We start from the raw sequence: 19,215 nt of genomic DNA, 5'->3' as shown, positions 1-19,215 counted from the left end.
TATAACTGGTGGGGAAAGAATCGCCGACTCGAGGGAAGCTACTGACAAGCCTTCTCGCTTACCCACATTGGCCGAGACTGAACTTTGAACCCATGCAGTCGGGGGTGAGTCAGCAGTGATCTGTAACAGTGAACACTTTAGGCCATTCAGCCACACAGGTCCCCAGTAATATTAGTAGCATAATACTACACTTGATTAGCTGTTTAGTCAAGAAGGTTGTTAATAGAACTAGATATAAGTAATGTTTAGGGATTCTTTAGAACCAGACATTAAACTGATGACTGTTCTTCTAGAGTGGATGGTGTTATTGAGCATTTTCTTTTGTAAACTGCAGAATGTGCACTTGTGCAATATTTTTCTTTGAATTTATCCTGTAGTCTTCAGGCAAGTAGGTTAATTGTATTTTAGGCTTTTTGATGATTTATCAGCCTTTGTATTTATCATACTGCAATTCAATTGAGTCAGACTTACAAGCTTGAAGCAGTTTATTTTTTGTACACGTAACTCGCCAAGGTTTAAAGTCAGTCTAGAATTAAGGTGTCAGATTCTAAAGCATGGTTAATTACCTATGTTTGTGTTGCAAGCTAAAACGTCAAAATATCGTTTAAAGTTGACTTGTTCTTATGTTTATGTGTACCGTATTCAATACATTTCGCATTGGTTAATAAATAATCAAGGTGACTGCTTCAGTTAGGAGTTCTGACTTTACCAGTTTTTTCTATAGGTCCCATTGGTAGAACCCGGTAACACATATATTTACATTTCATTATAAAGTGTCACTTGTGAGTGATTGAAAAGTCTTCAGGAAATATAAATCGGAGTCATAATAAAACTTTATAATAAACTTTGATATTTCCAAAATTCTTGAGTTTAAACTGAGTAGGTAACATCAGAGTAGCAAAAGAAAACTTGCGCTAATACAATTTGTTAATGTCATTATTTTCCAACAGGTAGATTTAGATAATGTCATGAATGTTATCTACTTGTACCTTCTCAAATTCACTATTGACTAAACTACAGCTCAGAGAATTCATTTGAAAATTAATGCATACCCAAAACACTTCGTCGATTTTAGACCTGTCAGATTACACAGTTGCTTGCATGTATGAATGTTATGACAGTTAAGAACATTGCGCAGGAAGCATTTATTAGCATCCACACAATCAACAGTCATGATGTTACTTCTGACGATGTTTACAAAACAAACTCTCATATGCTTCAGGTAGGCCTAATGCACGCCGAACCAAGAAACCTTTCTCTTGAAACCACAGTCTGAACAATATCAAATAGAGTATCACAAATAATCAATGATACGCAGTATCACTTCCATAGGACAAATAAACCAGTTTTAAAAATGACTTTGTGTTTTGTCCATCTGTCAGTGGTGCTAAATGATTTTCGCTTACAATTGCCAATATTTCAGAACCTGCTCTACTAAATCCATTCCCATAGTATACCTACTAAAATTGTTTGAACTTCATGTGCTTGAAAGGTGTTTTCAGTTATGCATCAAAGAAGCGGGTGTTAATGTCATTAATGTGCTTTTGAAGCTGAAGTCTGTCAAACAACTGAAATCTCGTCAATAAAACAGTTTCTCATTTCCACTGTCTATATCACCAATTGTTACAAGCACATGCTTGCAGGATCATAATTTTCTCAAAATACATCAAAATTCTCATTGCAAGTTTTTTAACTTTAAAAAAGTGATTTCCGTGCATTGAAAGAAGAGAAAGAGACTTCCAACTGGCATTCTCATTTAAGATCAATTTAAAATAATTAAACAGTTTATTTGAAAAATAATAGTTCTTAAAAACTTGTTATGAATATACTAGTAGTTAGCTTAAAGGGGTATCTGGGGGGGGGGTATACTAGCAGTTAGCTTAAAGGGGGTATCTAAGCCAAACCCGTATTTTTATTAAGACAACAGTATGACTACCCACCTCCAAGGCACCACATGTTAGTTTAAACAAATTAGGAAAACAACTTTGTTGAGGCAACAACATTAATTTCATTATTGATTTTCAAGGACACATCACTGAATCATCATCGCCGTCGTACAAAATACGGTTTGGCTTAGATACTCCCACTTTAAGCTAATTAATGCTAGCGATTAATAATTGTACTTTACACAAAAATTACTATTGCTAACGTTCACATAAAACTTCAATCCACTATTAAATAACTCGCTGAGATTTTACAGGTAATAAAAATTAAATAATTGACACTGCCAATTGCCGTCATATTTTTAGAGTCTCAGCTTTCGCTATTATATAATTCTTATCGTCATGACAAAATAAGTATAGATCAATCTTACCACTGATAGGAGAGCCAGGTTCTAGCATGTTGATAAAATTTTAATGTGAGTCTATTGATTTATCGACATAACATTTCTTCAGTTGGTCGTCGACTGTGATCTTAGCGTATTTATTCTGTGTGGTTAGATTGTAAAGATTATCAACAGCATTAGAAAGTGAATCTGTAACCCAGGTAAGTTTACTAAAATAATCTGAATTTTCTGTGTTAACCAGGGACAATGTTATCTTATTTTTGTTTTTGAAATACGTGCTCTACTTTTCATTGCCAAGCATAATCGTCATACGCTTACCTCGGAAAAGATTTTTTTCATCTTTAACGCAGTATCCTCTACTATAATATCTTCCATTTTTTATATTTCACAAACTTTATTTATTATCCTTATTTTTACACAAATTATTACAATCCTTATCTTTTAAGTGAAATCGCTAGCGATTTTACATTAATTTTACTTAGGGTCGTTTTTCATATTTCGCAACTGTATTCGGTATCTTATCAACAAGCAAATCGTCTTTTTTGGCTCGCAGTTCCCGTATCAGATCTAACATTGTAAACTTTTCACCTCTGAGATAAGCTCGAAGATGATTAAGAATTTTATTATAAGTCGCTATTGCTATTTGACAAGACTTATTTTTGTTTTCAGTTTTGACATATCTTTTTAAACACCGCTGATAACACAATACCTACCCCGGTACTATCACCAATAATGAGTTTAATGTTCCTCTCACTGAAATAATTCCAATTGTTAATATCATAGGAATATAGTTAAGCACGCTTATTACTTTACTATAAAATCTTTTAGCTTGTACGACACATTAAAGTTTTTGATGGTAATATTTATTGACTTGATACAATATGATTCAAGTCGATTATTTCAGTTCTTGTCAAAATTAAACTGTTTCTGGAGATATTTCAATTGCTGTAGTAAAAGTATTTTCGGAGTACGCCTTATAGATCAGAGAACTAATTTTTTCATTGACAGGATTGGCAAGATACTGTACTTCTCGTACACTTCAGATGAGATATCATCATATCTGATATCTGTTAAAACAGATGAACATGAAGGGTTAAAATGTTTTGATATTTCAGTAATATCATTGACTCTATAACGATAAATATCTTCTGTTTCTTTGGTATAACTAACAACATAAATGTCCATGCTTAAAATCTGTAAGTAATAATGCTGCCTGAGATTAGAATATGCTGTTGCAAAACTCAAAAGACCGCGAATATCTGCTTGCGCTATATCTATGGCGGGTAGGTTTAGGTATCCAGCAATCAGCTTTTTGATATTTCTATATTTTGCTTCTGTAAGTAACTTTCCAGTTTTTTTAAGGTTTTTCAAAGCGATTTGTTTTTACGATTATGTATTTCACAATTTATATCAATACTAGGTTTTACAGTTGTAATTTCGTCAAGCTCTTGATAAAATATATCTCGTTCGACATCATTATATATCTCAATTATACACTCGGTTTCTGATATTGCGCTTAGTGCAGCATTAATGTGATATATGTCATATTTTTCTTTATCGCCGGTGAGAGACTTTTATAACTAGATATGCAGTTGTTAACAGGTTAGTGTCAGTAGTATTATCTACTATTTCTAAGAGTATCTTTTTATCATAGCAGTCCATGCCTAGCACACAAAATGCTCGACGTTTAGCAAATGTGTCTTTGAGCTTACGATTTTTAAGAACCTTGTTTCTTTGTGTCAGCAAGCTTAACATGCTCATCGTAAATTTTTTTCAGTCGCTCTTTGGTTTCTCATCACCATGAAATTACGTTTTTATTAAGTCAGATCTGTCAATCATCTAGACATTTTCTTTATTTAGCGCAAGCAGTGTATTTATCGAAAACTTTTCAACTTATATCCGTCTTCCCTCGCACTCACTTACAGGACAGTATTTGCTAATTATATCAATGTCTCTGATTGCGTATCTCAGCTGAGGGCCTCTGACTTCTGCAATTCTAACAAAGTTATCGATGTTCTCATTTAAACCGGGTGATTCGAGCAATTGTATTCACCGCACTTGCTTCATGAACACTTTCTGGGACGAGCGAATCAACATCATCTATTTCGATCTGTGTTTTCGGGTTTAGTATAAAATTTTAATATTTTTTGCGACTCTGATCGATGAAGGATCAATACGCAATATAGATTACAATCACATCAAAACAGTGCTAGCACGCCAGACCTATACTAGGTCATCGAGCCATTATCAGATACATCCGCACGCCAGACCTATACTAAGTCATCGAGTGTATATCTGATACATAGACAAAACCTGGGCAAGGACCTCCAGCGCTGACATAAATCCGTACTTGTTTCTGGTAAATTCAGAATAAAGTGTAAATTGCCGAGAGGTAGTAAAATGGCCACTTATTATGCTATACAGCGTAGTTCAGGTCGAATCATCACTCGATCGCTGTAATTGAAAGTTATAAATACTTGCGAGATTATAATTTAGTCGACCTCATAGTTGAAATTCTCAGATCACTAGGGCCGCTGGACACATTATTTTAATCGATGAGTTTGATGTTTCTCCGTCTGTGATCCACTCAAATCCCTTAAGATATAGGGTTGTTAAGCGCAAACGCATAATGAGGATCATTTCCTAGATAATAACTTGATGCATTTGCAACAAAATCCCAACGATTATTAACAGCATCAGCAAGATGTGGAATGTCACCGACACTATTTTTAGCTCGTTTTGTAATACCCCCAGTTGCAAACGATTGGGTAACACTATCCACATACTGTTTATTGACAAAATCAAATGCAGCAACAAGTACATACGTATACGATATTTTGTTGGCAGCCATATCGATCGCACCTGTACCTGTGCCTCCAGATTTTTAAAATTAATTAGTAACTGTGGTGGTAAATGTACTCGCTGACGCTGCATTTACCTCATCGTCAACATAAAATATATTTGTAAGATCAAATGGGGCGACTGGATTATGAATCGTTAATTTATTCTAGCCCTTGCTTAACATACTTTTCATAGTATCACCGGATTTCGCTACTCGTTATGCAATATTCCCTGCTATCATATCGTCAACGTAATTTTTATTCGTTAAATCTGATACCGCTGATGGAATTGCCGTGCTTTTTACGTTATTCTTTCCCATGTCCAGATTTCCCACCATAATATCACCGGGTTTTCTTACAAAGTTATCCTTGACAAACTTTTCATTTGTTACAGACTCGTTACTGGTCAAGGTTGTGTTTTCAAGTTGAGAATTAAATATTAATTTCCCGCCCATATCTATGCTTCCAGCCATCGTCCCACCAACTGGTGGCAACTTTTTATCATCGACCAGGATAAGCTATGCGTAACTTACCGCTTGTGAATTATTTATGTTAGCAGGGGGTTATTCTGTCTAAAGATTTACATTTTTGTTTGTGCTCATTTTTTTATTTCGGGTGATTTTTCCACCTGAGAACGATAAGTTGCCATTACTGACTGCACTAAGTTGTGCAAAACGTACTGATTGTGAGTTATCTGCATCGATAGGTGGATATGTTGTCTCAAGCTCTATCATTCGCTGGACTGACATACTTAAGTTACTGATCATGTTTCCACCTGGCAATGATAACTTACTGATCGCATTAAGTTGTGCAAAACTTACTGCCTGAGAGTTATCTGCATTAATTGGTGGATATGTTGTCTTAATGTCTAGCACTCGCTTACCTGACATATTTAAGTTACATGTCATTGTATCTCCAGACGTTTTGATATAATTTTGTTAAATCTGCGCCGGCCGTAGTGGTTGTATCTGTAGCTGTTTTGTCGTTTGAGCCGTCAATTAAAGTACCAAATTTTGTGTAATTGCTCATTCTTACTTTGACTGCCTGATACACTTTTGTGGATATCTGGTATAGAATAAGCATAATTAACTTTGACACGCAGCGATTAATAAAGCATCAATATAATCACAACCAACTGGACTGCCATTATCTGAAAGCATAACGAACTGGATCGGGCAAAACTAACCTTCTTATGAATCTGTTCCTTAACGACCTATTCAACTACGTTTGAGTTTATATCTATACGATCAGTCTACAGCAGGATACATATTGGCTGCTCAGTGAATACAACGAAAAACGTAAAAATGAACTTGGTGTAGGCGATGATATATTTATCATAAAACAACCAAAGATTTAATTCCAATTGCCGAGCTAGATTCTGAAGAACATAAAATAATTGTCTTCGATGATATTCTGCTAAGCAATTCAGAGATGAATGAGATACATGTTTATTTTTCATTACCACGCAACAGAAAATGTAATGCAGTTTACCTATCTCAATGGTTTTATAACGACGATCGTTTTATCAGGCTAAATGCAGGTTGTTTCATGATATTCGCTTCGATAGACAATACCGACGTACAACATATAGCCCGAGAACAGTGTAGGAGTGTATTAAAATACAAATTTGTTGAACCTTATCATAACGCTACTCGTGATAGAGACATAGTACATATTTGTATATGCTAGCAAGAGATCGAAATCGTATGTTCATATCTAGGATAGGTAAGTTTTTTGGACTGTTAAAATTAATTTAACGGTAAACATCTAAAATGGCCTTATGGTCAAAATCTAAAATTAGTCTGAAAAAAATAAAAGAAATGGCCGTAAACAAATAGAGTTTCTAAAGAAATTTGTTGTCAAAAAGAAGGATGAACTAGACTCTTTAGACCACTGAATGAGGCTGCACTTGGCAACCAACCAGACACAGTGCTAGACTGGGAGCAGACCACGAAGCCTGGTCCACCTGACTCTGATATCACCGAAGGGCCAAGATGAACGAGAATAGTCAGCGACTGCTGAAGATAAACTGCTCCCACAGCCTATGTGTGACCAACATCTTCTTCAAATGCAAGGAGATCCACCAGGTGTCATGGAGACACGCACGTTCCCGCCACTGGCACCAGCTAGACCTCGTCATCCCCAGGCGTGCTGAATATACCAGTGTCCTCCTCACCCGCAGCTACCCCAGTGTCAATTGGGACACGGAACATTCTCTCGTGGCCAGCAAGGTGCGAATAATACCCAAGAAGCTGCAACAAGAAGAAGGGTCGCCCATGCGTCAACACCACCTGTGCAAGAAACCCAGAGAAAACACACCAGTTCATCAGAAAACCGTAGTAATCTCTCACCAAAGCGACACATGATGACACTATCGACCCCAATTGGTCCCACCTCCGTGACACTGTGTACAATTCAGCCATCACTGCCTACGGAACGAAGGAGAGCAAAAATGACGACAGGTATGTAGCTAACTGGGAGTAGATGGAGCCCGTGACTGGGGCGAAGAGGAAAGCCCTCCTGGCATAGAAGGAGGCACCTAGCCCTACTATACTACAGATCTCAGGACTGCCAGGAACAACCCACAGCAGAACGCCCACCGCTCCGTCAACAACTAGTGGCTGAACCTCTGCACCAGTATAAAGACAGCAGCCGACACTGGGTATGCATGAGGCATGTTTGAGGGTATCAAGAAGGCTACACGCATCCCACCTCCAACACCGCTCGCATCAAGTCCAAGACGGGCGAAGTCATCACTGACCAGGGGAAATAGGTTCAGCGATGGGTTGAGCACTATCTCAAGATGTATTCAACCCAAAACATCGTCACCAACACCGCCCTAGACGCCAACCCAGACCTGCCAGTCATGGAGGAACTAGACACGCCGCCCACCCTGGAAAAGCTCGGAAAAGCCAATGATTGCCTCGCCTGTTTTAATCCTCCTAGAAGTGACGACATTCCGCCTGAATTCCTCAAGTGCGGAAAATCAACACTACTCCAGCCCTTGCGTGTACTCCTCTGCCTCTGCTGGGAACAGGGACACATACCAAAGGACATGTGTGACGCCAACATCGTCACTTTGTACAACAACAAGGGAGACCTTAGCGACTGCAACAACTACCGGGGCATTTCATCGTCTGAAAGGTTTTTGCCATTGTCGCCTATACGCCCTTGCAGATCATAGCCTTTCGCGTCTACCCAGATTCCCAGTGTGGCTTCCGAACGAGTAGGTCAATTGTAGACATGATCTTGTCACTATGCCAGCTGCAGTAGAAGTGTCGCGAGCATCAGATGCACCTATACATCGCCTTCATAGATCTGGCGAAGGCGTTTGACCTGTTCAGTCGGAGCGGACTCTTCACGCTTCTGCATAAGATAGGCTGCTCCCCCCTCCCCACGAATTCCCACGTCGTTCCACGAGAACATGCACATCACAGTGTGCTTCAATGGTGCAGCAACGGAGGCCTTCCCATGTATCAGCGGAGTGAAGCATGGACGCGTCCTTGCGCCGGAGCTCTTTGCCATCTTCTTCTCCATGCTTCTCCAGTACGCCTACAAGGACTTCGGCGAGTGAGAGTACATCCATTTCAGGGCTGACGACAAGCTGTTCAATATCGGCCGTCTCCGTGCTTTGATTAAAGTCGCAGAGGTCCTCATCCATGAATTGCTCTTCGTCGACGATGCAGCCTTGATATCACACATGGAAGATGGACTTCAACAGCTATTATTTCGTCTCTGACACGCCTTTAAGGAGTTTGGACTGACCACCAGTTTGAAGAAAACGAACGGCATGGCGCAGGAAGAAGATTCCCCTTACTCCGTCACCATCGATGGGTACAACTTGGAAGCTGTCGAGAACTTCACATACCTCGGGTTCACCAGCACCAGCTCACTCTCCATTTGTTCTGAGGTTAACGGCAGGATTGCAAAGGCTGTAGAAGTGATGGCCAGACTAAACCAGATGGTCTGGAAGAACCCCAACATCACTGAGAAGACCAAACTACGCGTCTACCAGGCATGCTTGGTCAACACACTCCTCTACATTAGAGAGACATGGACCACCTATACGGGACACGAGAGGAAACTCAACAGCTTCCACATGAGATGCTTGCGGAGCATACTGCACATCCAGTGGCAGGACAAAGTACCAAACACAGAAGTTCTGGAATGCGCCAACATGAACAGCATATTCTCCATTCTCAGCGCGAGGCGCCTTCGCTGGCCCTGCCACGTCAAGAAAATGGACTCAGACCGCTTTCCCAAGGGCCTGCTATACAGGGAGCTAACAGAAGGCGCACGACCAACTGGACGGCCACGTTTCCCTTACAAAGATATCCGCATAAAGGACATGAAGACGACCAACATCAATGTCAACGGCTGGGAGAGCTGTGCTAACGACCGCTCCACTTGGCGCTCACCAGTCCGACAGGGCGTTCAAAAAGCCGAAGAAGACAGGCACATAAAGTACGCTGAAAAGAGAGCAATGAAGAAGGTGCAACGGCATCTTACTCAGGAGCAACACCATCGTCTCTCTTACACGGACGTGTGCCAAGAAGAAGAAGAGAACAACCATCATCGTAAATAGTTAATATATAAGATTTATGGTAAAACTTGTATATAGAGAAATAAAAACACTTGTTCTTGGAATTGTATTTTTAAGTAAGGTTGACGGTGTAAAATCAAATGCGTCAAATCATCAACAACAATATAACCAAAAAGACTGTTCATAGTATCTATCATTGCCATCTTCATAAATATAAGGCTAACACCTGTCCTAACTCGTGTTCTTTATTACTTTATCTATTCCAACAAACCATATACGGTTTTAATTTATGTTTACCTCTTCAAAGTACATTTTTTGAAAATGATTATAAAACTCAAGGTTTGCCTAAATATATAAAAGAAGAAAGAGTTTAGTGGCATAATCTTATAAGCGTAATGAGTTGCATTTTCCCCTGAATATTTGCAGTAAACATGGAAGAGACCATTGACTGTATGGGAACCAGATTGAATTAGTTATTTTGTATAATCAATAAAATTTAAATCCTGTACGATTTAAATCAATGTGTGTTCAGTTCTCCATACTTTCACACATACTAACGCACGAAATTGCCTGCGTAAAACATTACAAACTACGGACGTTTACTTATTTGTATTAACAATTTTAACCATTATAAATCTGCATTTATGGGAAAAAGGTAAAAGTTAATAATGACCACAATGACTCCAAAACCTTTTGCAAAAAGCTTTATTTATATGCAGATCAGCAGTACATTATTGTGTACTATGCCATGGAGATATCTTAGATAACACTTTAATCCGGGCAATTTAAAACAGTATAATGACCACTAGCGTCCTCAAATGATTGTTATCCCCTAGGTTACATAAGAAACCAATATATTTCAAATACATGCATCTACATCTACATATAACACAGCATTTGAACTTTGTGGATAACGTTAAACTGGGTGACAGTTATGCCAACTATTTACTGCAGACAGCACAGGCAAGTTCCCGGCCAGCAACATACGGTGGACACGGTAGAGAACCACATACTGCTTCTACAGGAAACAAGAGTTTTCCGCCTTCTTCTCTATAACCAGCAGGGTCCGCCTCAGGAGCTTCATCGACGCATATATACTCAGATGGACTCTTATGACCGTGGTGGGAGCCCGTCAAATAGCCATGATATTCTGTGTGCCAACCTTTATAACAACGGTTACGTCCAGGGAGCATGAACACACTTGTTCGAGTCTGGCTCCTACACAAAACACAAGGGACATTGTGATCATGGAGTTTTTCTGCATTTTGAAGTTTAAATAAAGCCTGGTGCTCGGACGCCCCAAGTTTGTATTCTGCTCCAAATATCAACGAGTAATTCATGATGCGATCACCATATTTTCCCCATACAGGATCTTTTGGAAGACATAGTGTATTACCTGCTGTACCTTGCAAGTCATAGTGTGATCCCGCTGTCACACCATCATACACTAATTCGGTCTCCGTAGGACACAAGCTTCTGCCCCAGCGAATATAGACTGCACTACCGGTGTCAGTGTGTAGATGGTCTCCATTTACGTTTGTCTCCTTCGTCTTGTTGCGGTCATCCAGTTCACTGTCATCCACTGCCCGTTTTACTCTCATATCTCGAGCAGGTTTCTCATCTTGCTTGGACTTGTTTTCCAGGTCTGTCATCCATTTTGTCTGTTCTCTTCGCAATGTTTGTACGATATCCTCAAGTACCGTGATCCTATCACCTTCTTCTAGTCCTTTCATTTTCTTCATACTGCTGACACGTGTATCCCTATCAGGTATTACTTGTACTACGTCAAACCAATTCCCCGAATTAATATTCGCCATTTCAGTATTTTCGTCACTATCTCCATCATTTCGCTTAGCAGTTATCATTCTTTCTACCCGCTGCACCTTTTGATGAACAAATCCAATACTGACGACGACAATAACTCCCATAATAATCACAAGTATCGAAACGCAAATTTTCAGATATCCAACTCCAGCCATATTCTGCATGATTAAGTATACGCAGATTTATTCTGAGGCCTGCTTCTATAAGGAAAGATTATACACTACCATCGCATGCTCTAATCACAGCCAGTAAGTATGGGCTTAGCAGGGCTGAGAATGCTGGGAACGTTGCCTGTGAGATCTGAGAAGTGATATCATTTGGGGAAGCCAGCGCTGACATTTATTTCCCGAAAGAGCCGTATGTATTTATTGCTATAACAACTGAATACAATGTAAGACTTTTTTGAATAAAGAACATGAATAACATCTGAACAAATGGATTTACACTTATCAGATGTATACAGATTCTTCAGATGAGACAAACAACGAAAACTTGGTACGAACTTTGATGACCGAGTAACCGTTTCTGTGTAGAAACTTTTAAGACCAAGTGACGGTAGTTGATGCTTCAGACGTGTGCTTATTCTTGTATACTATGCCAAACCTACCAGCAAAAAATTGGAACCAATGTTTTCTTTTCTGTTTTTTACAACTAATCGAGACCGAAAATTAATTTCACTTATAAACAGAAGCAATGCAGTTTTGGAAAAAGATAATGACTATAACTGAAACGAATAATCAAAGAATATAGAACTAAAACGATTATTCAAACAATCAAAATAGTTTTTATCAATATTCAAAAAAAAAAAAATAAAAAAAAAAATAGGAATTCAAATCTTGCTTCTTCTCCTTCAAGTTTGGTAACATCTTGCAAATACAAGAAACAAGACGAAATGTACACATTAGAATACTGAATGATGTTATAAAGGAAAGTTTAAACTGTTAAATCAACATGAATCAAAACTCCGACTCTCAAGAGAATGACAGTGTCATCGTTCTAAATATTCACAATGCGAACCACGTTGCCATTTGCATTCATACGTATTCAGACAATCTTGAAATGATTTTGTTTAGTATAAGACGTTAATGATAAACGGGGTATGAAATAAGAGTCGTATCAAAATTAACAAAGCCTTTACAAACCAATCATTGTGAGTTGGAAACATTTTTGAACTACTGTCAGACTGATTCCGCCTGGAGCAGTTGCTCTCAAACCCGCAAATTATTCCATAACAGGGTCATCATTACTTAGGAAAGTTCACCGACATCTATTTCCACATCTGTTTTTTTATATATCTAAGTTTGAAAATCATTACAGTGGAATTACCAAAATACTTAAAATATGATACTTCTTATTTCTTGATTTTCTTTAAAAGTCAGTGATGCAGATTTCAGCCTCGAATCACTAGGATCTGCCAGTAATTTGGAAATGAACCATTTAATCCTGTAGGAGTCGTGGAGTTTGCTACTGCATGAAAGCTTGGTATAGTATGCATTTCCGTGTATTAATACAAATACATCATGATCGGCATATAATTTAATTCGTGGAAAATGTATGCGAGAACAAACAGATTAGTCGGATGTCTTTCATAAAACTTAAGAGTAGTACATTACAAAACTATATAATTACCAAAATATTAAAATATGGCACTTTTCTCTAAAATTCGGTGATGCAGATTTAACCCTTTTATCGCTAAGACGCTCATGCACCCGGTTGACATCTTATTTGGAACTGAACCATTTAATTTTGTACGGGTCCAGGAGTTTGTTATTTTAAGAAAATTTGGTACGGTATGCTTTTGCTGTGCATGAATATATTGCCATAATGACTGGCATGTCATTATTTCTTGCAAAGATTATTTCACTTTTTTTTCGCAATTCAGCTGATTACTGAGAATCCCTCTTTACCTAAATAGCCAAGTAATCTACACCTAACTTTGTTAACGTACGGAAACTGCTTGATGCTGTTGCTACATGCATATCATATAGGAGTGCAATAAGCTTGCATCCAAAGTACAACAAAACCATGAGTTGCATGGTTTAATGTATCACTATCAAATAGACCAGGGGTCTCAAACTCAAAGCTTCCTGAGGGCCGCATGAGTACATTTTCGATGGCCCAAGGGCCGCCCCACCTTCGTCATCTCTCAGGACACCTTGTGACGCCAATCATTTTTCGGGCCACAGGATACTGCTCGGCGGGCAGCATGTGGCCCGCGGCCAGCGTGTTTGAGAACCCTGAATTAGAAGAATGACAGGATCCTCCTTCACTTGAACCCTATGTGAACACTCTGAGACAAAAGTTTAAAACGTACACTTAATTAATAGAACGCATGAATCATCAACACACGTTACACAAGCAAGAGAGAAATATATTTCCATGCAGGAAGCTACGTTGCTTAACCTGTACATATTGTTGACGTTCGTACGTATGAAAAATACATCTGGACGGATGTTTTGTTCTTCTCTATAGAGGCCTGAACTAACAAGTAAGAACAAAAAGGGAGAAGACAAACAGCAAAGGATGAGAAATCTTGAAAGACAGAAAGGCTGAAAACATATAGTTAGTGAAGGCACATAGTTTTATAGCGTAAAAGTTGCAGTACAAGCTGCAAATAAAAAATTTAGTTCTTTCCAACGTAACCAAATAAAAAGTACATAAAGATTAATAGAACTGAATATGGAGCCATGTTAGTCTATGTAGTAAAAGAAAACACAAATAAGTTGCCAATTTACTGAAATTAATTGATAGATACAGTTATACTTATTAATAGACATGACTCCACGCGAGGCGAAGAAAGGGAAAAACAGATTAAAAGTATGGACCAAATTATTCGAGTATATTACACTGGTACATATGAAACCCCTAAATTTAATATTCGAGAAAAAGATGTCGAAATAAGGAAAAATACTTTATGCCTGTCCTTCCAGCTTTCCTCAGGATGACGACAATAATATGTGGTGATCTTAAAACATCAATCTCGTCAGTCATAATGTCAAATAAGGCAGGCAACAGTAGCAAACTGTTATTAATAAAAAGAATGGCTACAACAGGAGTTACGATTAGAGAAGCAATATGTATAACATTGTTATTTGCAGGTAATATTTATTTTATCCAGATAGACCCGAAGAAGAAACACCACGCAAAACATTGCTCGCGATGATACTACGCACGCTTGTATAGTTTGCTGTGAAGGAAATCTGAGATTCAGACTATAACATATTATTGTGCAATGTATATTTAATTTGCATTGTTTGTTAGTATTTTGTTCTTCGTGATTAAATGGTATGCATACATGTATTTTGGACTTGACTTTGTCCAAAAGCAAGTTCATGTTGTTCTTGACTAGGAACACTGGGGTTCGTTTTTGTGTGTGTGGTAAATAAATGATACCTACCAATATTTTCTCCTTGAAAATATTAGGATCATTATCAATAGAAGTAAACATATTTATTTGGGTATGACTCATAATTATTGGCGTTCCACAATACGAATACCTAAGCCTACTTGATGTTTACCACATTCTATAACTTAATTTTAGTAAAAGAGAATGTCTTGGAATTGAAAATTGTAATAATTCATAGCATTTACAGAAAATGCTAATTATGTCCTAGGTCAAGCAAAGGGTTTTATAACCTTGTTTACTGGAAAAAATTATTTATTCTGGATGCGCTATTTAAGGCAGATACTTTGATTTTGATTTAATCATTTATTTCAATTATTATTCTTTGGAATTACAAAGTGCTCTTTAATAATAAAGGTATTGATCAGAGTGATTCTCTTTAAACTACTTTTGTTTTATTCTAATTAGAGTGACAAGAGATAATCACTCATAGTCGAACAGGAAATAAGACTCTGAGATCTGATTGTTTCAGAGGGCTATTAGCGAAGCAGAAATCACAGAAACACATGTTTGTTATTTTGTTAAAAGTGGGTGTCCTTATCAGAAACTGTATGGCAAGTAAGGTACCTGCTGCTGACAAGTGGTCAGTAAGCAATCCAACTGACTGGACATTTAGGTGTCAACAAGACTGATCACAAAATCTTGAATAATTTTAGTTGGTCGAAAATGAAAAGTGGTGTTTGTAAATATTGTAGATCTTGTCACACTTTTCAGAAAAAACCTAATCAGTATATATCCAAGACTAATCTGCAACCAATTCCTACATTTGACGAACCATTGAGCCGAATAATGACAGACTGTCGATACCTTTCCTAAAGCCAAGTCAGGCAACCAATACTTGTTGATCGTAATGTGTGTGTGGGGGGGGTCACAAGATTCTCAGAGGCAATTCCTTTGAGGAATAATTAAACCAAAACCATCATAAAAGCATTTATAAAGTTGTAAACACTATTTTGTCTTTCCTAATCTGCTCAAACTGATCTGGGGTCAAATTATATGTTGGAAAGTTTTCAACAAGTTATAGATGAACCAAGCGTCAGACAATTTAAATCTTCTGTCTATCAAGAGCCAATGAGCTATATCAAACTTTGAAAAATATGATTCGGACATATAGTTTTAATACCGGCAAAGACTGGGACGAAGGTGTTCATTTACTGTTGCTTGCTGTTATTGAATCAGTTCAAGAATCGTTAGGATTTGGCCCTTCCGAACTAGTTTTAGGACATGCTGTCCGTGGACCAATGAAGTTATTCAAACCAAAAGGTCTTTCAAATGAAGATTCAGAAAATAATCTTCTTTATTATCTTTCTGATTTCAAATATAAGTTGTCAAAGGCTTGTGAAGTTGCAAGAACTAATGTTCACTCTACTCAGTCAGAAATGAAATTAGGATACGACAAAAATACAAAAGAAATGAGTTCCCAGTTTATTCATAGAGTTCTGAGTCTCTAGCCCTTACCTCGAAATCCTCTTAAAGCTAAGTACTATGGTCCTTATATAGTTGTAAAGAAAATGACTTAAACTATATCATTAATACTCCCGGAAGACGAAAACAAAAATAACTTTACCATATAAATATGTTAAATTGGTGTGTTGATAGAGATAGCCATGTTAATCATGCAGTCAGTTTTGTTTTACCTGTCCCACACTATCAGGATTTAAGTGATGGATGAAGTGATCTCGGTGTAACAAGTCTTTGCAATTCATAAATACTGAATCGTCTATACCAGAAACTTTCACATCTACAAAGAGTGAATCAAAACAATTATTATTTAAATATGAGCACTTCTTTCCAGATGTTCCAACACGAATAAATAAAAGCTAGTGAAACAGCATCTGTACTGGATAAATCCTCTCACATAGGAATATTTGAAAAAAAGAAATGGAGTCTTTGCTGGAGAACAGTTTTATAGAATCGATTAAAAGTGATTGGATGTCACCATGAACTGTTGTACTGAAACCAAATAATACTTCCCGCATGTGCACAAACAGATTCATTTCCATTGTCAAGAATAGATGACTGCATTGCCAAATTGGAAATGCAGAATATGTCACCAAGTTTGACATTTTTGAAACCATTCTGGCAATTCCACTGGTGAAAAAGGAAATGTCGGCATTCAGATTGACTTTATGAATATAAAGTAATGCTGTTTGGGATAAAAGGTTCGTCTATTATGTACTTTTCAACGTTTAGTGAACACGATTACATCTGGTCTACATAATTGTGACTACTACTAAATCGATGATAACGTCATATACAGCGACACCTGGAACAATTACTTGAAGATGATTCAGAAATTCTTTGACACACTCACCGATGCAAATTTGACAAACTGTTTAAGTGTGTTTCGCTGTGCTTGTATTTCATGTTTAGGACATACTTTGGGACACCGACAAGTCATACCTATTGATGCTAATATTAAAGCTATCTCTGAATTCCCTGTGCCTATCACTAAAAAAGCAATTGATGCAATTTTTGGGTATGGCAGGATATTATTGGGAATTTTACCATAATTTCTAAACCCATTACTAATTTGTTGAGTAGATAAAAGAAATTTCATTGATATGAAACTTGCCAGGATATATTTGATAACTTAAGGGTCATACTTAAGAGTGCACCAGTTCTTTCAGCTCCAAATTTCAGTCAATCATTTAAACTGCATGTTGGTATAAGTCCTGTTGGGCTTGGTGGAGTACTGATTCAAGAAGTCAGATGGCGTTATTCATCCAGTATGGTATTTTTGGAAGGAATTAAAAAAGTTCAGCTCCTTCTCTTCTTATAGTATTAAGTGATCCCATCCCCCTTACTTTCATTGGCAAGATGATAAGATAAAGCAGAGATTATTAAGGTGAAAGTTGATCTTGTAGGAATACATTTCACACCAACTATAAACTTCTCTTTGTTCAGGAGTACCGATAAGATTTTGGTCATTTTTGACATCAGATCATCCCCACTGTTATTTGGGATCAAAAAATCGTCTTAAAATATATTTAAATGAAAACAGCAATTAATTCAGGTGAAGTTGCAATAACTAGATTCTCAAAATGGATGTAGTCATCACATCAGCACCATTTGCATTTAGAACCAACCAGAAACCATACGACGTCTTCTGGTGATAATCCTATGTCAGTATGACTTTCTGTTAGGAAGAGAAGCAATAACAAGATATACAAGGCTTCCATTTCATATCAGCAACATTTTCGCTTAGCACCAACTAGACACCACAAGACATGATAACCAACACCGTAAGATATCGTGTAGTGCAAACCCAATGTTAACAAGAAGAAATGATAACCATTTTATAAAAAAGATTCTACTGATATGGCCTCACTAGACATCACGTTGGCACCATTTCCATTTAACAACAACTAGACAACGTAGGAAGTACATTAGTGAAAACCCCATGTTGATATGACTATCTATTCCAGAGAAGTAGAACTAACAAGATTTTCAAGGTGGCACCTGCGGTACCGTAGTTATACTGGATCAGTGGCATAGTTTCCATTTATGACCCTGCAATGGACTTGTGTTTAAACTTTCATGGCAATCCTTCAAGTAGTTTAGGAGGAGTGACAATAAGAAACATGTATTAGTGGAAAGACAAATGATGGATGAAAAACTTCCCTTTAAGTTCTTCTGGTCTATCAACAGGAGAACTAAAAATGATAATAACTTGCATTTGAAAGAAAAATTTCAAGTGTTCCACAATCTGAACCAACTTTAATACCAAGTACTCTATTTATACCATCATTTCTAGACAGCTACTCAAATGTACCTAACAATGGGAAGATTTGTGATTGGCACCTCCAACAATGGTGTATTATGTAATAACCTCAATTAGGTTATAATGACCCATCTGTTGTCCTGAATGTGTCATTGATACATATATTACAATGCTTGGATATTGTGCAAAAGTTGATGGGAATTGGTGGAGATGGTTACATTTATATAATGCAAGTTAGCCATATTTTTCTTGTGAAAAGTAACTACATAATTATACAGATATCGGCTGTCTTCCTCTCTTCAGAGTGGCAATGTATCAATAAAGCTGCAGTCATCACAACACTCGTGACCAGGTCAAAGGTAAACAACTGCAGACAAAAAACAAAAACTTACATTATCTGACCTACTTTGCATCTCACAAATCTAATTCCTAAAGCCGTGTGACAGCTTTTTGAAAATGAATATCTCACCATTCAAATAATACCTAGATTGTCAAGATCATCACTAAAAATGGGAAATGCACCATAAATGTAAGACTATGTGTGAGACTTCAATTTATGAACTTCGCAGACAAATATTCTCTCATATATAAATC

At 37.5% G+C, this 19,215-nt stretch overlaps 1 protein-coding gene across 1 annotated transcript; it reads right to left on the bottom strand.

Annotated features, from left to right (window-relative positions):
• Positions 1-10,359: 10,359 nt before the first annotated feature.
• On the bottom strand, positions 10,360-11,775 carry LOC149774667 (uncharacterized). The gene has a single exon (XM_089944740.1). It carries the CDS (start codon positions 11,656-11,658, stop codon positions 10,612-10,614), a length of 1,047 nt encoding a protein of 348 aa, XP_089800866.1. The 5' UTR covers positions 11,659-11,775; the 3' UTR covers positions 10,360-10,611.
• Between the last annotated feature and the right edge of the window lie 7,440 nt (positions 11,776-19,215).

Source organism: Sinohyriopsis cumingii, unplaced genomic scaffold, assembly GCF_028554795.1.
Source record: "Sinohyriopsis cumingii isolate HCF-2022 unplaced genomic scaffold, ASM2855479v2 utg000160l, whole genome shotgun sequence".
Taxonomy (NCBI): Eukaryota; Metazoa; Mollusca; class Bivalvia; order Unionida; family Unionidae; genus Sinohyriopsis; species Sinohyriopsis cumingii.
Note: the sequence above shows the minus strand (reverse complement) of the source record. Positions and strands in the feature narration are given on the sequence as shown.